This window comes from Vombatus ursinus, unplaced genomic scaffold (genome assembly GCF_900497805.2).
Source record: "Vombatus ursinus unplaced genomic scaffold, bare-nosed wombat genome assembly UNPS02014784.1, whole genome shotgun sequence".
Taxonomy (NCBI): Eukaryota; Metazoa; Chordata; class Mammalia; order Diprotodontia; family Vombatidae; genus Vombatus; species Vombatus ursinus.
Genome location: NW_020954562.1, coordinates 10,744,354 through 10,767,418, shown reverse-complemented (window position 1 = coordinate 10,767,418; position 23,065 = coordinate 10,744,354). Strand labels below are relative to the sequence as shown.

Here is a 23,065-nt window from a genome sequence, read left to right as displayed (position 1 = left end):
ACATAATCAACATGGCATCATGAATAAAGCTCCACATTTGGAGTCAGAAAGTGCTGAATTCAAATCTTTCCTCAGACACTAATGTGTGACCCTCAGTAAGTCACTTAACCTCTTTGGGACTCAAGGTTGTTCTGAGGATCAAATTAATGTAAAACACTTTATAAGCCTTAAAGAACTATATAAAGGTAAATGATGATAACAATACAGATATCTCACACTACAAAAGATGACAGAAAATAATAAGGGTGGTGTAGTAGAGATTCATTTTACCACTGTGGTCACACACTAAAAAACAAAACGTACTCCCCATATACATTAAGCTAACGCATCCCTGAAACTACATTTTGCTACTAAAATAGGGGAAGAGTTTGCCAACATAAGGTTACTGATTAAAAAAAAATTTAGCCTGTATAAATCATGTGTGTGTGTGTGTGTGTGTGTATAAACACACACACATTTATATACATACACACACACACACACACACACACACACACACAACATTTATTAAGGGCTTACTAGCTTATTAAATGCCAGGCACTATGCTAAGTGCTAAGGATGCAAAGAAAACAAAACAATGAAAAAATAAACTATTCCCTGACTTCAAGGAGCTTACATTCTAATGGGGGAAATAACATACACAAACAGATATATACAAGACACAGAGTTTAGGGGAAGGTACTCGAAACTGTAGGATCCAGGAAAGGTCTCTTGTGGAAGGGAATGAACTGAGTCTTGAAGAAAGGTATCCTGAGAGACAGACATGAGAAAGGAGAACATTTCAGGCAAGAGGGACAGCCAATGTAAAGGCAAAGAGGTGGATCTTCATGTCAGGAAAAGAAAGGAGCACAATATGGCTAGACTGTAAAGCGCATGAAGGGAGTTAAGTGTGGGTAATATAATACATATATATGAACACATACACACATACATAGTGACATGTGCTAAGAGAATGTCATTTGGTGGGATTATAGAAAAATAGAATACATAAGGGATCCCAAATGTCACCTAGAGTTCAATAGAAGGGCGATCAGCAGGATGGTAAAGAACCTCCATTTTATATGAGAATTTGAAAGAATCTAGGGAGCATGGAGAGGAAAAGAGTAGAAGGGAGGGGAGAGTTGGAAAAGACAATCTTCTTGGCCTACAGGAAAGAACTATGTGCAACTGGCAAGAGTTGCAGAGAGGTAAACTTAGGTTTGACATAAGAGAAAACTTCCTAACAATTAGGGCTATTCAAAAGCAGAATGAGCTGCCTCCAAAGGTAATATACTCCTCTTCACTCTAGATCTTTAGGCAATGGCTGAGTGACCCATTCATCAGACATGCTGTAGAGGAGATTCTTCTGTAGGTTCACCCTTGGACTAGGTGACCTCTTTCTAACTCCAATATTTTGTGAATCAGTTTCCTAGAAAGGTTATCCCCAAATATTTCTGGAGGTGTATTTGTGCCCTCTACCATTTTCACAGATATCTAGAAGGATGTTTTACCAAGTAATCCACTGAAACCTGCTGTTGTGACAAATGGCTTTTATAATAATGAATGAAGACAGAGAGGATATCAAATGCTAACCATGAATTTGGCTTGCTTTTCTGAGATATAGGATAGGTAGTCAGATTTCTTCCACCTTCTAGGTTAATTTATTTTACACTTTTCCTCATTCTTTTAAACAAGAGAAGAAGGAGATAGATGAACAGACAGGTAGATAAAGACAAAGAAAGAGAGAGAAATAGCGAGAGACAGAGATACAAAGGCAAACTGAGAGAGACAGAGATACACAGAGAGACAGAGACAGAGACACAAACACAGACACACACACACACACACAGAGAAATTGCTGCCAATTTCCCAACAATTGTGGTAGGACCAGACAGAACCAGTGAAATGACATTTGGGTCCAGACTATGTTTACCACTGCAGTAACCACTGCGGTAACTTGTCTTACCCTCAAAACCTCTTACTTTGAAAACTTAGTGTAGAAGGAAGCTTATTTATATTCTCCTTCAGTTATTGTGTGTGTCAGTATCCTCTTGATATAATTGAAACAAGTGATATAATTCAGCAAAATTTATTTCTTTAGTTGAATTCATCCATCAGTCTCATCTTACATCCAAATAAACAAGATGATGCCATCATACTGAATGCAACATAATCTGCTGTATTAAAAATAACAGAATCCTTTCCCTGTCCTAGGCATCATGCCACATGGCTGAGAGGACAAAATGCAGTAGCAATCAGAGAGATGACCATTCCTGCTTCCCAATAGAGAAGGGGCAAGAATTCAATTGTGCTCTATCTTCAGAATATTTTCCTAATAACACAAACTATTTTCAAGCAGAATTATAAATAATTCTAATTCTCTCAGAAAAAAAATAGAAAGTAATACTAAGGAGAGAGAAATATATTAGAAAGCACTGATGACACAAAAAAACAAATTCCAAGCCAATGATGTCAAAAGGAAAAGAGGAATAGAACGAGAAGTTTTTAAAATGCACAAAGAGGGGCAGCTAGGTAGCATAATAGATAGAGCACTGGTCCTGGAGTGAGGGGCACCTGAGTTCAAATTCAGTCTCAAATACTTGACACTTACTGACTGTGTGACACTGGGCAAGTCACTTAACCCCATTTGCCTCACCAAAAAAAAAAATATGTAAATAAATAAATAAATAAATAAAATGCACAAGGAAATGAAAGCACAAAAACTTTGGCAGGATATCCATCCAATGTTATTAGTAAAAACAAGGTATCAGACATCAGTGAAACAGATTCAATAAAAAGTTCCACTGGATCCATCCTCAAGGAATAAAACCTAACCCTTCTCCAGATTCTGTTCCTCCTTCCCCAACCCCCCAGAAAAACCTTAAGTAGAAAAGCCTGGGAAGATTTGCCTCAAAAGTAAGTTCTCTTCGCTTCTGTGTTTCCAGAACTCACTCTACTCAATCACCAACAAAAGAAAAAAACACGGTGGGCATGAGAAGGCTTCAGCACATTATATACAAATATATAGAACTGAAGAATCAAAATAAAACATGTCATTAAAGAAATGTATGAGTGAAAAAGAAGTGGCTAGTCAGGTGGCAAGAGAAAGAGACAATCAATGAACAGTCTGTGTTCTCCAGGTTTCTCTTGATGTCAAAAAACAAAAACAAACAAACCAAAAAAAACAGAGAGCATTCCCAGCAAACTGGGTGGACCTCCTGGGAAAAATTTGTGGGAAGAAATAGACGAGAGTTATAGAATGAACAGACACGAATAGGTTACAAGCTGCATTCTAAGAGAGAGTATTCCTATTAGTGACATCAAAGAATCATTAGGGCATTTTGAGTATGAGCTAATGAAAGTTTGAAAGAGAATAAAAGTTGTATTTTCTGCTGAGATTAAATATCAGAGAACTTTATTTTCGTCTCTGAATGGACTGGCCCCTACTAAGATGTCTGCTTGTAGGTTTCCATGTAGCTGGAAGAATGCCTCCTTGTCTATAACTGAATAGTTCTACTCAAGCACTATGTGGCTAAGTAATCTTGAAAATTGGCAAGCTGATCAAATGATGGGCCCAAGTAGAAATAAATTTTTAAAAATTATTTAAAGCAATTCAATGAAACAAACATTTATTAAACATCCAATGATATAAAGATGAAAAACAGCCATTTACCTCAAGGAATACATTCTAATATGGGAAAAAAGACATGCACACAAATAATTATGATGCAAGGGTATGGACGTTTCCATTTTGACTTTTGTAACCCTGTGCTTAGCATGGCGCCTAGCACATAGTAATTGCTTAATAAATACTTGTTGAAGTGAGTGACAGAGACACGAGAGCCAGACAAAATGCTATGAGAAACTTGTAGATGAAGTTGAACTCTTTGCACAAAATCATGTACATGTCTAGATTATAGATATTAACGGTACTTTAGGAATATGAATTTATCAGCACAAGAATGCTCCGTATGGAGACTGCCTCGACAAAGGCAGCATCATTCAGCAGTTAAGTCTCAGGGTGTTACCTGAGGCAGACTAAGAGGTTAAGTGATTTGCCCAGAATCACACAGCTGGTAAGTGAATGAGGTAGGATTTGAACCCAAGTTTTCTGATTCCATTCCTACTGCTTTATCCACTATAGCACACTACCTCTATAGTTTAGGAATACCACCAGATATGATGATGTTGTCTTTCTAACAGCAGGCCCAAATGAAGGGCATCCCCAGTAAATAACAGACTTGATCTGCACCAATGGGGAGGTCTCTGATCAAAGAAGGCAGACAAATGACTCAACTCATACTAAGACCAAGCTGGAAGGAGTTCTCCAATACCCTAAGGCATTCAATTTGCTTTTTGATTTCACATTATCATAAAGACTCATTACCAGAACTAGTGGAAAGGGCTCTTGATTTGGAGTCAAAGAGCCTAGGTTCAAATCCCAGCTCTGCAATTTGTATGACTTTAGCCAAGTCATTTTTTTCTCTCTGGGCCTTGGTTTCCTCATTTGTAAAATATATATATATTAGGGAATGGACTCAATGACCTGAGATCTTTCTTTCAGCTCTAAATCTATGAACCCTGTGATCCTCTCTGGCAACTACCACAGCTTAGGTACTTATACCTTCTAATTTCTAATTGAAGCAATGCTGGACTTAAAAGTCAAATGTCTCATTCTCTATGTGACCATGCTCAAGTCACAACCTCTGAAGAAGAGCAAGGAAATTCAGATCTGGAAAGGACTTCAAAGGCCCTCTACTCCAACCTGTACCTGAATAAGAGTATACCTAACAAGCTTAACCAAGCTTTGCTTTTAGGACCTCCAAAAAGAGGGAGTCTAGAAACTCCTAATGTTGGTAGTTGATGGGGACATTATGTAAAATGGGCGTAATAACTACATGGACTGAAGAAAAAAGCAGATAAGATATGGAAGCTATTGTCTGCCCTCCTTCCCCAAAGAATCTTCAGAATGTCCTATAGAGGATCATGCAATTGTTTCCTTCACCCTTCTAAAGATCTTGAAGGCTTAGCCCTTAAAGTTCTAACTTGCTCTTGACACATTACTTTCTTTTTTGTTTAATTTCCTTTAAGTAAATCCACTATCTAGTTTTTCAGTGAAAAATGCTCATTCTCCCTGATAATCAGACTGCCATGGTCCACTTTTCTGAGCCTGTCCTCTTCAGCAAGGGTGCCAAACTAACTAAACAAGTGTTTCCTGATCCAAATCTGGTTGCTGTTGGCCTTCATACCAAACTCTTGTTTCCAGGAAGCTTGTTGTCACAGCTGGGATAGCAGACTCATCCTGGGACCAAAGACCATTTCACACATACAGTATTAACATACAGGTGACTTCTCAAACAGTAAAGGACAAGGTCATGACAACTGGATTAGCTGATTTTTCCTTAAAAAAAAAAATTACCAGAAGATGCCCTTAAGCAACAAACCCTTCTAATTTGTCTAAATAAGACAGTATTCAACATATAAACATTCAATATATATGCATTTTTTCCAGAATCAAATATATTGCACTGAGAGGCATCATGCTGCCACAGTGGAAAGAACAGTGAACTTTGAATCACAGGACCTGAGTTCAAATTTCCACTCTAACATTTATTACCTGTATGACCCTGAACAAGTCACTTTAGTTCTTTGGGTTCCAGTTTCCTCATCTAAATTATCTCTAAGGTCCCTTCCAAATCTAAATCTATAATTCTAAAGTCTTTTCCTGATACCTCATGGTGGCTTGGTTGAGGTAACCTTTGGTTCTCAAAGACTATGTAAGTGAAAGACAAGCTGGCAGGAGCTACACCAGACCAGAAAAGCTTATGGATCCAATAGTGCAGTGGATAGTGCACTGGGCTTGGAATCAGGAAGACTCATCTTCATAAGTTCAAATCAGGCGTCAGACACTTACTAGCTGTGTGATCCCAGGCAAGTTGTTTAGTCCTGTTTGTCTCAGTTCTTCATCTGTAAAATGGGTTGGAGAAAGAAATGGCAAATCATTCCAGTATGTTTGCCAAGAAAGCCCCAAATAATAGGATCACAAATTGTTGGACATGACTGAAATGACTCAGCAACAACAGACTGCATCTGTCCTCTGGAAACTGGGCTAGCTAAATTTGAAGAGATACATCACCCACTTGGCTACAGGGCAAGTAACGTTTTGGCAATAGCAATGTTCAATCTACTAAGTCAAAGAGAAGTAGCAATCTGCATTATCACCAAGCATTATTAAAAGCTTAATAGATGCCAGGCACTATGCTAAGCACTGAAGATACCAAAGGAAAAAAAAAAGGCAAAGCAATCCCCTGTTCTCAAAGAGCTCGCAGTCTAATTAGGGAGACAACAGGCAAACAATTATGTACAAACAAGATATAGACAGGATAACCTGGAGGTAATTTCAGAGGGAAAAGCATTTAGAGTGTCCAAGAAGTTTGTTGCAGAAGGTGAGATTTTAGCCAGTACCTGAAGGAAGCCAAGAAAGACAAAAGACGCAGATGAAGAGGAAGAACAATAAGGTATGGGGAAGTGTCAATAAAAATGCACCGAGGGGTTAGATAGGATTGTCTTGTGTGAGGAATATCCAGGAGGCCAGCGTCACTGGAGCAGAGAGTATAAAGAGTATATGGAGGGGAATAAAGTCCAAGAAGACTGGAGGGACTATTCACAGTAACAAATCACAAGTTGTTGTTTTAAAGTATAACCTTCACAAAACCCTTGTAAGAGTTACAATCATTCTCATCTATTTAAAGCCAGAGAAACAGAAGCTCATAGACACTAAATAAATTTCCTAAGCCTTTACAGAAAAAAAAAGCCCTAAACTTCTTGACTCTTACATCAATGGGCTGCATTGTCCTAAATTTTCTGCTGAAAATATATAGAGAAAAGAAAAATATAGCATAAAAAAGAGTAAGAAGAGAAACAAACATCCTATTAAATGGTGTTTTCAGAGTTCAAATTTAATATATAAATCATCATGTTTTAACTGATCAGATATACCCTTGACACAAGAAACTTTCCATTGTTCTTTATGCATGTCAACCAAAAGTCAACCAAAAATAACTAACATTTTAAATGCAGTTCTATAACTGATGGCTTAATGGTCTCTTCTGAAAATGATATTATCTTAAAGTACTGTAGCTTTGGAGAATCTCCACAATCTCAATCAGAAACATATAAAAAAAATTAACATTTAGATTAGATTTGGACATTTCAATCTATCCTCAGAAACATCTTGGTTTCTTTAATTCTAAATACAAAGTAATGTTATCAGAATGATTCTAGCTTTACCATTGCAGGGTAAAGTAATGATACTACTGGCAAACTAGGAATCTGAGGCTCAGGTTCCATTACTAGAAGTGATAATCCAACTGTCTTGGTCAGGCCATATCTGAAATGTCAAGTTCAAGTGCATACCACATATTATGAAGGTCATTGACTTATTGGAGCCCATCCAGGAGGGCAACCAGGATGTAGGAAAGAAACATCTCACCTGAAAAAAGACTTAAGAGGAATGCAAGAACTTCATGCATTTGGAGGATAGTCATGCAGAAGGATGTTAAAATATTACTACCTGTCTCCATAAAATAGAATGGGGAATGATGGGGAGAAAATTCAGGAAAAAAAAATTCCTAATGACTAGAAGCTATCCAGAATCAGACAACTCTTTGAATAGTACCTTAGGTATTAGAAAACAGCCTCTGTCTTCAAGCAGAAGCTGGTTGAACACTTGTCAGGTTTATATAGATTACTGTCCAACTAAAATATAAACTACTGAGTATAGAACTTAAAGCCTTTCAGAAGAGTTAGAACTTACCTTTTCAGACTTATTTCACGTTATTTCTCTTGGCATACCCTATGCAAATTGGATTGTTTGTTGCTTCCTGAACTCAGTCTCCCATATTCTTTGAATGTTCCCCATGCCTGGAATGCACTTCCACCTCACCCCCTAGTCTTAGAAATCCTTAACTTCCTTCCAGGCTCAACTAATGTGGTCTCCTCCCCTACAGGAAATCTTTCATTTGTATTCCCCATGCCTCACATATACACGAATGCTTTTTTTAATTGATTTGTATTCAGGTACACATTAGACCAGGTAATCTCTGAGATCCCTTCCAGTTCTGAGAACTTGTAGCTATGATTATATTCATTTGACTTCTAAATCAAGTAACAAACATGAATTAACGTGAATTCTTGGTATTAAAGCTCCTACACGCACATACATACATACACACACACACACACACACACACACACACACACACACACCCACACCCTATGGATTGAATGTGTGTGCAGAGTTCCAAAGTCCTTTGTATCTTTCAGTCTTAGAAAGTTGCCTGGGGACTGAAGGGTTAAATGACTTAACCCACTGTCACAAGGATAGTATGTGTCTGAGGTAGGGCTTGAGCCTACGTATTCCATATTCCAAAACTGACCTTCTATCTATGATATTATGCTGCCTCTCTTGCCCAACACTTTGAAAGGGCCCATTTAGGGGATATCTGGCCCCAAATACAGGTGCAAATTATTGCCATGAAATAGATAATTGAGCCATGTAGGAGTAAAAGCTTGACTCAACTGGCACCCAATTACCAAATAAGGTTAAACCTCAAAAACTTCAAGAATTCACTTTTTATAGAACTTTATTTCTCTCAAATTCCTATATATACTTTGAAATTGTGTAGAAAAAGCTTAATTCTTTCTGAGCTTAGGGAGTTAACTTCATTAAACTGTACTTTGCTATCTCACTGTAATATAGACTTCCATACTTATTGAAGGCCTTGTGTTTTCTCATGCTGGTGGAGTAAAAGCTCTGACAGGTTCTATCAAGCTAGGCTTCAAGTACAAGTCTAGAGGTGGGCTCTATAATCTCTGTTTGGAATAGGGATAGAGATTAGACCTGGGATTTCAGAGGCATTAGGCTATTGCTGGATTAGGAAACTCTCTCTGCCAATAAGGCAATTTATAGCCTTAGAGAGCTGCCTTGAGCACTGGGAGGTTAAATGATTTTACCCAGGGCCATACAGCTAGCATGTTTCAGAAGGAAGACTTGAATTCAGGCATTCCCAATTCCAAGGCCAGTTCTCTATTTACTTCACTATTATGCCTCTTGACCTCCAGGACAAAATACAAACTTCTCAACCTGGCATTTACCACCCTCCACAATCTAATTTCAACCTTCCTTTCCAGACTTACTTCATATTACTCGTCTTCATGCACATTCCATTCCATATAAATTGGACTACTTGACTCATCTCAAACTTGACTTTCCCTCTCTTATCTCCATTACCAAAGTGTCTTCATTTTCACCATCACTTTGTAGCATCCTTAGCTTCACTGAAGGCTTGTACAGGTGCCACATCCATAGACAAAGCCTCAATCTCAATTTCTAGCATTCTCTCCCATTTCAAATCATCTTTTTTTTTTTAATCTGTATCATTATATAGCTCAGGGCTTCTTAAACTTTTTCCATTACTGACCCCTTCAGCACTTCTTAAGCCGTGGGTCATGATCCACAGTTTAAGAAGCGCTGATTATGGTCCACCCCCAGACAATAAGGTGATGATGAAGAGATCAGTTTATATCTTAGAAATGAAAATCTTTGTATTCCCAGTACCCAGCAAAGTGTCTCAGCACATAATAGGTACTTTTAAAATATTTGTTGAATTGAACTTGCATTATCTGAGGATCAGTTTAGAAATGGCTCATCTACCACGTATGGCCATAGAGTGATGAAGTCTTGACCATAGCACCACAGTAGAAGGGTTATGATTTGTCTTATTGATGGAAGTATACTCATACTAGAAATCATTAATCCTTGAAGTATTTAAGCATTTAAGAGATAACCAGACACAAGGACCAACTACTAAACATTCATATTCAGAAAAACCTGGCCAGACTTGGATGAACCAACATAGAATGAAGTATACAGAATGAACACAATAACTTATATGACGATTTATAATAATAGAAAGGAAAACAGCTTAGGAAGACTTAAGAACTCTGATTATTGCAGTGACCAATCATGACTTCTGAAGACTAGTGACAAAGCTTTTGTCAGAGAGGTGATATACTAGAGACATAGAATAAGACATACATTTTCAGGAACCACCAATGTATGCATATGTTTTGCTTGAGTTTCCTTATTTGTTACAAGGAAAGGATCTTATTTGGAGGGTATAGGGTTCATAGATGAGGAAGCTAGTGAGTAGTAATAATGATGTAAATAAAGGAAAGGAAAGAGAACCATTGAGATACATTAAAAATGAAGAGGGCAGAGAAAAATTCAGAAGGGAGCACAGACAAGCAGGGAAGTTTTGTTATGATTGTGGTACATTGAATATATTCTTTAAAATAAAACAAACTACAAAATTAGAAGTTCATGGTTTAATATAAAAATAAAAAATTACCAAAAAATAAAAAAATAAAAAATAAAACATAGCCAAGCTTTTACATCCCACAAAATTCAGTCAATTCTCAATTAACTATGCTATCTACATTAATGGGGTGACAAAAGGTAGAGATAGCATAAAATATAGTATTTATGCTTCATGAGTTCTTAGAATGGGGAAGATAATTTTTAATTATTAAGTTAGTGGGGGTTTTTTTTGTTTTTTGTTTTTTTTTTTGGTGAGGCAATTGGGGTTAAGTGACTTGCCCAGAGTCACACAGCTTGTAAGTGTCAAGTGTCTGAGGCTGGATTTGAACTCAGGTCCTCCTGACTCCAGGGCTGGTGCTCCATTCACTGTGCCACTTAGCTGCCCCAAAGTTAGTGTTGTTGAAGGGCAAGATTGGAACCTGTGATTTCATCTATATATAGATTAACAGAAGAAGGGATTAAATCTAAGTATACTTGGTCCTCTATTATATCATGCTGCCTTTCAGTTATTAAGATGGTGGTGGAAAGAACACTAGACTGGGACAAAATATTTGAGTTCAAGTTTTGGTTCTGCTATTAAGTCTGTCACAAATTAACAAGTCACTTCACCTTTTCTCAACTTTTACATGAGGGAATTAGGAGAGAAGAAAAGTTGAGAAAATGTAGCTTCATTTCAGAGATGAGGGACTATAGATGTGAAATACTGCAAATACTATTGGTTATTGTCAATGTATTAGTTTTGCCAAACTGCTCCCCACTTCTTCCTTTATTATAAAGGAATGCCTCATTGAATAGTGTGAAGAGGAAGAATATATTCAGAAATGAATGTAATATAAAAAAGGTGTAATAGTTTACCTGTCAGGTTTATGGAATTTAACAGAAGAATTTATGACCAAACAAGAGAGAACATTATGAACTGCAAAATGGATAATCTTGATTACCTTAGATTGAAAAGTTTTTGCACAAACAAAGCCAATGCAACCAAGATTAGGAGGGAAGCAGAAAACTGGGAAAGAATTTTTACAGCCAATGTCTCTGATAAAGCCTTCATTTCTCAAATGCATAGAGAACTGAGTCAAATTTATAAGAATACAAGTCATTCCCCAATTGATAAATGGTCAAAGGATATGAACAGACAGTTTTCAGATGAAGAAATTAAAGCCTATCCATAGTCATATGAAAAAATGCTCTAAATCACTGTTAATTAAAGAAATGCAAATCAAAACAACTCTGAGGTCCCACATCCCACCTATCAGATTGGCTAACATGACAAAACAAGAAAATGATAAATGCTGGAGAAGATAGGAGAAAATTGAAACACTAATGCATTGTTGACGGAGTTGTGAAATGATCTAACAATTATGGAGAGCAATTTAGAACTATGCCCAAAGGGCTATAAAACTGTGCACACCCTTTGACCCAGAAATACCTCTTCTAGGTCTGTATCCCAAAGAGATCATACAAATGGGAAAAGGACCCACATGTACAAAAATATTTATAGCAGCTCTTTTTGTGGTGACCAAGAATTGGAAATTAAGAGGATGCTCATCAGTTGGAGAATGGCTGAACAAGTTGTGGCATATGAATGTAATGGATTGTGCAATAAGAAATGATGAGCAGGCAGACTTCAGAAAACCTTGGAAAGACTTGTATGGACTGATGCTGAGTGAAGTGAGCAGAAGCAGGAGAACACTGTACGCAGTAAGAGCCACACTGTGAAATGACTAACTTCGAAAGACTTATCACTTCTTAGCAATGCAAGGATCTAAGACAACTCCAAAAGACTCATGATGGAAAATGCTGTCCACATCCAGAAAAAGAACATGCAGATCAAAGCATATTATTTGCTCTCTCACTCTCTCTCTCTTTTTTTTTTGTTTGTTTCTTCTTTCTCATGATTTCTCCCATTGGTTCCAATTCTTCTTTACAACATGACTAATGTGAAAATGTTTGATTTGAATGTATATGTAGAGCCTACATCAAATTGCATGCCATCTTGGGGTTGGGGGGAGGGGGAGAGATGGGGAGAAAATTTGGAAGTCAAAATCTTATGGAAATAAATGTTGAAAACTAAAAATAAATAAAGTTTTTAGAAGTATAAATAAAGTAAAACAAAATAAAATGAAGGCATCTACTCATACCTGCAAATAATTTACAATTTGACTTTTTTGTTTTTTTTAAGCCAGGATCTGTTTGGTCCTTGATTTGCCACAATCATTCAATAAACCATTTAACAAATGCCTACTATGTACCAGCCACCTAGTTGTAAGGCATCCTATAGAACTTCTATACTGGTCCAGTCTGGTCTGATGGATAAGAGGCTAGATCTGGCTTCCAATCTCACCTCTGATACTAGCTAAAAGATTTGGGCAAGCTATGAAATGTCTCTGTGCCTCACGCATTTTTCCAGTAGTCTTACCTATTAAATTAGAAAGGAGCTCCAATTTGTGAAATCAGAGCTCTTTAATAGGATTACTGAAATATATGGTAAGATTCTCTCAGATAATAGAGATTTGTCCTACAAACACAGCTTAATGAACAAATACCCCAACCTTAATAGAATCACAGCATTTGAAAGAAGAAAGGAACCTTGAGAAATTGTCTAGTCCAACTCTTTTTCTTTCTGTTTCTGAGATAAGGAGACTGAGGCAAGAGGAATAAGTCACACAGCTAGCTGAGACAGATTGATTTTAGTAATTAGACCTCAGGTTTGTTGTGTCCTGGGACAATGATCATTCTGCATCTGGCTGCTTTTCTCAGGGAAAACAACATTTAGAAAACGAAAACACCATTAAAGATCAGTGACCAGACCCAAATGGTAGAACAATTCCAAGCTTAGGAAAGTCCACCTCTTAATCTAAAAAAATGAGGTTTGCAAAGATTATAGGGCTCATAGATTCAGAGTTAGAAGGGATCCTGGACCAACCTGCTTATTTTACAAGTGAGGAATCTGAAGTCAGAGGTTAAGTAACTTTCCCAAAGTCACACAGGTATTGGCAGAATTGAGATTTGAACACAGGCCTCACGACCCCAGAAACAATGCTTTTGCATTGGATAGTAGTTAATAATACTAAAGCTCACATTAATATGAAGCTAAACCTATAAACCTTAAACCAGTACATATAAGTGAATTACATTTTTGTTAAACATTCTATTATAACTCTCTTTGTCATTGGCCTGTGGCAGGTCTACACAGACTGTTTATTGAATGACTGGCAGAGACGAGACTTGTAGAGGATGAGCAGGTGAGGATAGGTGGTGACCTACAATGCTAGGAGTCCTCATATCAATGAGATGAGATGCACTGAAGAATTAAAACTTACAGAGTAAGTGAGCACATTACATGCCCTCAGTTACAGCAGCCAAAAGCAACAACATTTCCAGGGAACAATACAGGACATCACGACTTTGAATGGGTGGCATTAGTCACCCATTGTTGATGGTTCACCCTCTCCCTCATTGTGAGGCAGTTTTCACAACACAAGAGTTTTCATCTAATTTTAGTGGCTAGAACAGGCATAATTGAAACACATATATCAAGTCACTTAACTTCTCTAGGCCTCAGTTTCCACATCTGTAAAATGGGAAGAATGGGCTGTTTATGGTTTCTTCTGGCTCTACATCTATGATGATCCAATCCTATGATCCTCAATCAATTCATGAGGTACATTTTCCAGATAAGGGATAATCAATGGAGAGACTGAAGAGTCATGGTGGTTTACAATATAACGTGTAAATACAGAACAACAGTAGACTTCTGATTTCCATTTCTAAAGATTCTCCAAGTTATCTGAGAGGTCAAGGAGAGAAGAGAAAAAAAGAAAAAGAAAACTGGGGCACACACATTGCCTTTGTTATTCAAGTACAATGGAATTGGTGATTGAATGTTCCAGGCCATGCCACTGTCTCCAGGGTTGTTACTTTCTTTTTCGTCACAGAAATCCGGGCAGACATTTAAGAAAGACAATATCCTCCAAACTGAAAATCTCCTGGGAAAAATGAAACAGAGTAGAGGACAAATCAAAACCGAATGAGGGAGATAAACAAAACTTCTGTCTTGCTTAAAAAAGAATTGAATCAGGTCAAATGAAGTCTCCATTTAGGCAACATTGTAGAGTGATTTTTAGTGTCACTGTATCAAACCCAAACACTTCATAAATAGTTGGTTAAATTGTAGATGTTAAATAACTTTTCTAGGGTGTCACTGCAGAAGAATAATAGACCTAAGTTTGTTACACTGGTTATGAAATTCAAATATGCAAAAGACAGTTTTTTTCTTTAATTTCTTCAGAAGTTTCCATTTTGAGATAAAACTTAGGCAGTTTTTCTTTAAAAATCATGCATTCAACAGATGCCTACACAGTACTTGGTGATGGTGAATTTCTTTTCTTTTCATTTAAAAATTAAGTTTTATTGATGCCTATTTTTTTTAAATCATAGACATTTATGTAAATAACCTCTCCCCAACCCCACTTTACTAGCTGGGGAACAAACAAAAACATTAACACTTACCACACTTGACACTTTCTGAGTAGTCCCCTACCTCTGTCATGGGAAGGGACGTATGTTTCATTATTAATAGTAAATTCTACAATTAACACAAAGTCTATGATATGAATAAACCTCAAAAAATGCCAATAGATTATCCTAATTCTTTGGTGTTCCTGGAATTATTTTACCCTGAGTACTGCTGAAAACTAGATTTGGCTAAGTCTAATTTGTGTGTACATATACATAGAGTTGTATATATATGTATATGTGGTCATGGTATTTTACTGTATTTTAGTGGAATTTAACCTATACATTTACACACACATGCACATGCATGTGTGTACATGTTAAGTCCAATTGAAGTTTGAAGCCACGTACAGAATGGTGGATCTGGAGTTCAGAAGACCGAGGTTCACATATTTCCTTAGACATTTACTGGTTATGTGACCATAGGCAAGTTACTTCACATTTCAGTTTCCTTATCTGTAAAATGAGGCTATTACTTAGCTGGGTGGTGCAGTGAATAGAACCCCAGCCCTAGGGTTAGGAGGACCTGAGTTCAAACCTGACCTCAGACTAGCTGTGTGACCCTGGGCAAGTCACTTAACCCTGTTTGCCTTAGCTCCTGTTAAGATGAGCTGGAAAAGGAAATGACAAACCACTCCAGTATCTTTGCCAAGAAAACCCCAAATAGGGTCACAAAGAATCAAACACAACTGAAAAGACTCAACAACAACCTACCTCAAAGAATTACTATAAAGCACAAATAACAAAATCAAAACATTTTACAAACTTTAGAATACTATACAAATAAGTTATTATTAAAAGTACCAATACTACACTCAATAGGAGTTTAATTTGAAAGTCTCACAGATTCCCCCCACTACACACACACACACACACACACACACACACACACACCCCCATTCAAATAAATGAATTTCTATCATTAACCTTAAGTCAAGAACAAATCAACAAAATAATACCATCTTCACTTTAGGATTTACAAAACACTTTTCTATACTATTATCTCCTCTGATTCTCAGGAGTGCCCTGGTTCACAAAGCTCTTTACAAATGAGAAAACCAAGGCCCTGAGAGGAAGAAGTAACTTGCTTGAGGTCCAGGTAGAAAGTAATTGGCAGAGCTGGGATTCAAAAACAGGTCTTCTGACTCTCAAATTCAGTTCTTTTTAACTACATCCCACTGTTTGATGATGCAACTTTAATGGGAACTGAAGATGCTGACAGTTCAGAGACATATCCTTTCACTCTCCAGGGAGAAAAACCAGGGGTTGGCTTTCCTAGAGTATGTCTAGTTTAATCTAAAATGCCAAAATCTTTTATCAGCAAGCTTGAGACAACAGCTTTTCAAATGAATTAACTCAACTTTCCCTCCTCAAAACTTCAGTTCTTAGTGGAACCGAGAATTCTGATTACAGAATTTTTCTCATTGCAACACTCTCCCTTGCTATCTGATCTGAGAGCCTAGAACACATAACATTAAAGCCAGAAGGGATATTAGATGTCATGCTATCTGGTAAGTATCACTTTACAGATGAAGAAACTGAGGCCCACAATGGGGTTGTTGACTTTCCCAAAGCCATATAGTAGCAGAGTACAGAATGGAACCCAGGCTTCCTGTTTTCTAATTCAGATCCCTTTCTTCTACCACAAACTTGGTTGATACCTCTATCAGTGAACCAGGCAGCCATTGGGTACTTTAAATATGAATGGACAAGGAAGTTAGCCATCATGATATAGCAGATACCAAGCTGGGCTTGGACTTAGGAAGACATGAGTTCAAATCTCACTTCTGAAACTGATTAGCTCTGCAACCCTGAGCAAGTCACTTAACTGAGAGCTATTATTCAAAAAAGGTTGTGATCTCATGAAGGGTGCTCCCATACAGGGAGATTCCTAGGAAATTAAGATCTTTTGTGTGTGCCTACATACACTGTGAATATATGATTACTCAATTAAAAAAAACAAATTAATGGACTGGCATTCACCTCTGGAACACATAACAACTGGCTCAAAAGGCACTTTTCTCACAACAACCCTGTGAGACTGGTAAAGCATGTAATAATATCCCAATTTTATGAATAAGAAAACTGAAGCTGAGAAAAGTAAAAGATATAGCCCTAGGTCACATAGCTTGTAAGTAGTTTAGCCAGAATTCTAATCCAGATTTTTTGACTCTCAGTCCAGTGGTCTTTCCACATCACACAAATTTCATTCAGGAAATTTATGGTTAGTGATAATAGAAGGTGGGAACTAGGCCTGTGAGTTCATGGCTAGAGGCAACTACCAGATGCATAAACTCACTATACCAGTGCAGCCCCAACACTTTCTCTGTACTGTGTAGTCTTAGATATCTGACTAGGGGACTGAGAAATTGAGGGACTGACCCAGGGTAACACAGCCAGTATTTGTCAAAGACTGGATTTAAAGCCAGGTCTTCTGTCTTCAAGGCCAGCTCTCTATGCACTACACCACTGCTGTTGCTGTATTTGTAATAATATTAGAATTAAATTCCACCAACAAAATTAGTGATGCCAAATCAGTCAAATATAAGGGAATTGTAGATGGCAGGAGAAACCTGATATGGACTTATACACTTCCTAAATCAATTAGTTTAATCTACAAAAGGCTAATTCACAATCAAATCATAGATTCTGTTTATAACTGAAAGAGATCTTGAAGGTCATCTAATTCAACCCCCTTATTTTGCAGGTAGCAAACAGGTGAAGAAAAGGAATGTGACTTGTCCAATTTCACACCAGTAGCAATAGCAGAGGTAAGATTCAAATCCAGATTCCCTTGCTTCCCAATCCAGTGTTCTTTCCACCATATCATCCTACCTCTCAATTTGTGATTACCCAAATAATTTTTTCAATTTCTTATCAACATAATTGAGTTTCAGTGATGAAATCCTCTGTTGAAATTACCAGTTTCTTGGTTTTGGCCTCTACTTTTACTCCCCTACAGCTTTTCCCAACAAAAGAAGGCCTTAATCCAAAATGCACAATTAATTCCCCCAACCAAAAGCAGAGGAGGAAAAAAATCGCAAATAAAATAGGTTTAGAAAGCGGGAGTGTAAATTAGTTTAGGCTAGTCTCCCTGTATCAGGTAACAGTGATCAAGCAAGAAAGTGATCATTGAATGGAGAAGTTGGACAATTTTCCAGCTTAGCACACAGTAAGCACTTAATAAATGCCTATTGACTGACTTCTGAAAAGGATCTTTTCAGTATAGCTTTAATAAGTATATTAAAAGTGTTGGGAATTCTCAGAAAAGATACATCTATTTTCAAATGTGACTTCCAAGAAATATGAGTGAAAAGGAACTAGCTTTTGAACACTGTCACTTGGGATTATGGGCATCCTTGCCCTCTCCTTACTTACATGTAATCAACAGTTGACTATATATAAAAAGGAGCAGCTAGGTGGCAAGGTGGATAGAGTGCCAGGCTTGAAGTCAGGAAGACTCATTTTCCTGAGTTCTAATCTGGCCTCAGACACTTTACAGCTGTGTGAACCTAAGCAAGTCACTTAACTTTGTTTGCTTCAGTTTCCTCATCTGTAAAACGAACTGAAGGAAATGGTAAACCATTCCAGTATCTTTGCTAAGAAAACCCCAAAAGGGATCAATAGAGTCTCAGAAACAAATGAAAAATGACTGAACAATAACATATACAAAAACATTAAGTACATGGATCTTAGGTTCATAGACTAAGGAATTCAAGGGACCTCAGAGATCATTTAGCCCAAATCTGTCATTTTATAGATGAGGAAACTGAGGCCCAAAAATTTTAACAAGATCATGCATCGGGGAGTAAGCAAGGAAGCTGGGATTTGAACCTAAGTACTTGACTCCAAATTCAACACTTTCCACCATACCATACTGGAGTTAGGATCAACGTAATCTAGCTCTGTCTCATCTTCCTGGATGCCATATAAACATGAAACCAGGTTTTCATCCCTCAATATCATTATTTCAACCTTCTCATTGCCACTTCATGCACAACAGTTCCAGCAAAATGGATTACTCATCAGTCCTTTCCCATCTAGATCCCTGTTTTTACCTATACAGTAAAGCAATCCTGGAATATCTGCCTAACTCCTTTTGAAATCCTTCCCTTCCTCCAAGGCTCAATTCAGGTCTTCCTGAATTTCCAGAGGTCCCCAGGAATAAGGAAAAAAAAAACTTTCCCTCCTCATATCTTTCAAACCACTGACATGGCTCTCTCCAATGAACTTATAACTCATATTACTGTTACTGGTCCAGCCATTCTGGCCTACTTGCCATTCCTCACACATGATCTTGCCACCATACCTCTATGACTGATCCCCATACCCAGAATACACTCTCTCCTCACCTTTAACTTTCGGTGTTAACTTTTAGGATCCCTACTTTCAAAATTCAGCTCAAGTGTCACCTTCTATATAAAGCTTTTCCTGATTCTCTGACTCCTAGGATCCTCCCTCCCAACACTACTTTGTGTCAATTTTGTATATACTTCAATTTGTTCATGTTGTCTCCCATATTACAATGTAAGCTCCTTGAAGGTAGAGACTTTCACTTCTGTCTTTTTATCTCCTCACTTAGCCCAAAGCACTGGTAAACTATAGATGCTTAATTCATGTTTAAAGATTATCTTATTTTCCCTTTTGGACTGTAAAATTCTTGAAGGCAGGGATTTAATCTTGTTTTTTCACTGTATCCCCCTTTTGTTGAAGAACTGAAAAAAACAAACACCTCTTCAACTAAAATAAAGTGACCTTTTCCTGTAGTCCTGGGATCCCTGTGTTGAGTGAAAGAAAGTTGAAAATTTAGAGATTATTCATTCAGTCATCATCTACTGTGTCCAATGGTCTTTACTTATAATTCTGCACCAGTCTTCTTTCTGCAGGTACAGATATATGTAGACACTTCCTTTACTCACAAATAAAATGGCTCTACTCAGAAAAACCTGTATCACATTCCTAGATGTGTGTGATCTAAACTCACAGATGCTCCATTGAAAAAGACAGACCAGAGAGTTTTAAGGACAATGATCAAATAAGTAAAGCATGTTCCAAGTACATTAAAGCCTTATTTATCAGATGACATCTCATTCATGAAATCTTCAATTCTCCTCTACCTTAAATACCACTTTATTTTGTACTTCTTTAAAACGCTTATGGCAAGTAGGTAGCACACTGGATAGACTGCTAGCCTGGAGTCAGGAAGACTCATCTTTAGGAGTTCAAATTTGGCCTCAGACACTGGCTATGTGACACTTAACTCTATTGGCCTCAGTTTCCTCATCTGTAAAATGAGCTGGAGAAGGAAATGGCAAACACTCCCATATCTTTGCCAAGAAAACCCCAAATGGGGTCATGAAGAGTCAGACATGACTGAAAAACGACCAAACAACGAAAAATGCTTATCATGTGAGTTTGTATATTATAGTCATCTGTGTGTACAGCACACACTATAAGTAACCACTCTGGACCTCAGTTTTGTCATAAGATCACAGATTTAGATCTGGAAGACCCCTTAAAGGACATGTGATCCAATCCATTCATTTTACAGGTGAGCAAAATGAGGATTAAGAGAGATTAAGAGACTTGCTCAAGGTCACAAAGATGATAGCCAGAGGACACTGGAATTTGAATCCAGGCCATTTGACTCCAAATCCGGCGCTCTTCCCACTGTATCTAGCTGTATCCCAGCCGAACAACAAGTGGATTCACCTAGAAGACCTTTTAAGGCCTCCTGCAGTTCTCAGCCTTTGATCCTGTGGATAAATTCCAAGAGAATCCAGGAATTATGCCTTTTCTAAGTTTTTAATCTCCCAAATGCCAAGCATAGGGTTCCGGCACAGTAGCCAGTCAAGTGTTTGCTGAGTGAATGAACTAAATGGTACAAGGGACGTACAGATCTCTGCAGAGAAAGTTGCTTCTCTGTATTGGTTTGTACTTCATTTGTTCATTCTGAATTTATTAAGCGCTTACTATGTACTAGCACTGTGCTAGTCACTGGGGATATAAAGACAAAAACTAAACAGTCCTTGCCCTCAAGGAACTTACGTTCTACTGGGAAGAAACAACATATACACATGTAAGTGTGTATACAGAAAATAAATGAAAGTAGTTGAGGGTACACTGGTACCTAAGGTGGGGGGGAGGGGGAAATCAGGAAATAGAAGGTGGTATTTGAGCTGATCTTTGAAACATAATAAAGAACTTTAAGGTAAATATTGGATCCCAGTCTGATTGTCACCAAAAGGGTTTTATAAGTTCAAACAGAGCATATGTGAGTTTTATACACAGTACGCAAAGGAGCACACACAAGAGGCTTCAATAGCTGGGAAAGCCTTAGGGGAAACACCACACAAGAGGATGAAGAGTTAGCAAATGGAAGGGAATTCACTATATAAGTTTCCCTGCTGTTCCACCTGCTCCACCACAGCATCCTGCGGCAGCACCCGAGGAGCTGCCACCTGCCACTTTCTTACCTTCAACCAGCTCCTCCAGGCTGGTGAGTTTCCGGCTGCCATCAATGGTGTAAATGGTTCGGACTCCCTGAGGCAGGTTCACATTGTCTGATAGGGAGCGGGTGAGCTCCATGAGGAGGGCATCGAAGGACCTAAAGCGATCACTGGAGATGGCATATACCAAGCCCTTGAAGTACCTGTCCCCATTCCGGTAGAATCGGGCCTTCTTGGCTTTCTTTTCGGAGCTGAGGGCCTGCAGGGTCCGGGTGCGGTAGAAACTGCAGTGGGCACTGTGTGCAGGGCTCGGGATGAGCCCATTCCCCTTGGGGCCTGAGCTGCTGCTGCCCCCTGAGGAGCTGGGCCCCCCTCTCTTGGAACCTGGCCGCTGCCTTTTGTCCCTCTCCTCAAAATGTTCCAGCTCAATACTCCGTGTGTTGGCCATTGAAATGGTGGGAAAGCCCCTAAGCCTCTCACCAAAAATATGCCAACCAAGTCTCCTCAGACACTTAAGTCACAAAGGAAATGGGATTCAGCACTCTGTCTGAATGCACCTTAAGGCTCTGGGACCCCTAGGTCCAGCATACTACGCTTCTCTCCTGGGTGATGGCTTTGAGGGGTGTAAACGGAGCTGCAGCCAAATAAGCGAGCCTGCCTGGCTCAGGATGCGGCCCGGCTCTACAAGTGCCAGCTGTGCCTGGTGGTGCCCATTGTAGCCTCCCTCTCAGTCTCCCTGACGCCCCACACGCATACACAATACTCCCCAAAGCCTCCTAACTCCCGCTGACTGCAACAGCCTCGGGAGGAGCGAGGCTGCTCTGAGCAAGGTTACAAACTTCCGAGGCTGGCCCCCGGCTCACTGCCCTTTCCGCCCCCTGCCCACGCAGGCACACAAACACACACAATGCCCCACGGGGGGGCTGCAAGCTACAGCTGCTGGCTAACGACCCTGCTCTGCCGCTCTTTAGAGAGGAGGGGAGGGTGGGGAGGGAGTCCTGGGAGAGATGCATCCAATGTGCCCGCGCGCGAGCGCGTCACGCACCCCCGCCCCTCCCCCCCGCCGCGGCCCTGGGACGCCCGCTCTGCCTCCCAATCCCCGTCCTCTGTGGCGTGCGGCTACCCGGCGTGGCAAGCGCCCCAAGGCCTCAGACGACCCTGGGGATGCCTGCGGGCCGCGGCCTGACCCACCCAACCTTCACTCACAGCCCTTCCCCTAGGGCGCGTGAGCCTGGGTGGTGCGGGGGCGGGGCAACCGCTCGTGCAAGCCTAGAGAAACCTGCAGCCCTGGCAATGCCCCACGACCTCACCACCTCTTCAAATAAATAAATAAATGAACAGACCCCGTTAATAGAGGGAATAATGAAATTCAAATCGCGCTGATTTCCAGGAGAGCATCAGTGCAAAGGGCACGGCCCGGCAAACAAACGCACCCCTCCCCCCCTTCTCCCTACCCCCTCTGGCTCGCGGTTTCCCACCCACAGCTACCCTTGCTCTAGGCTGGAGGCGGCTTCTAGCCCCGGTGCCCGCCTGCCCGCCCGCGCTGAGGCTACGATAGGAGGAGGAAGCCGCACGCCGGTCCGCACTAAAGGCGATGCAGAGCCGGAGGAACGGGCTTCTCCTGGGTCCTAGGAAGCCTCACGCCTCCTACTCTGACATCTACTCTAGCTCAGCATTGTAATGAGCGCAGAAGCAGCTGCACATGCTCCTCCAGCGGATCAGCGTAAAAGAGCTCGGA

The 23,065-nt window shown here is 39.4% G+C and overlaps 1 protein-coding gene across 2 annotated transcripts in view; it reads right to left on the bottom strand.

The window, feature by feature from the left end:
• Nucleotides 1-22,282, bottom strand: part of DCLK2 (doublecortin like kinase 2) — a 211,049-nt gene extending 188,767 nt beyond the window's left edge. For both annotated transcript variants that reach the window (XR_003569517.1, XM_027866862.1), the window contains exon 1: nt 21,355-22,282. Coding sequence is in view for 1 of the 2 variants with exons in the window: in XM_027866862.1 (XP_027722663.1) it covers nt 21,355-21,775 (421 nt within the window). In the remaining variant the exon portion in view is untranslated. The remainder of the gene's footprint in view (nt 1-21,354) is intronic.
• Nucleotides 22,283-23,065: the final 783 nt, after the last annotated feature.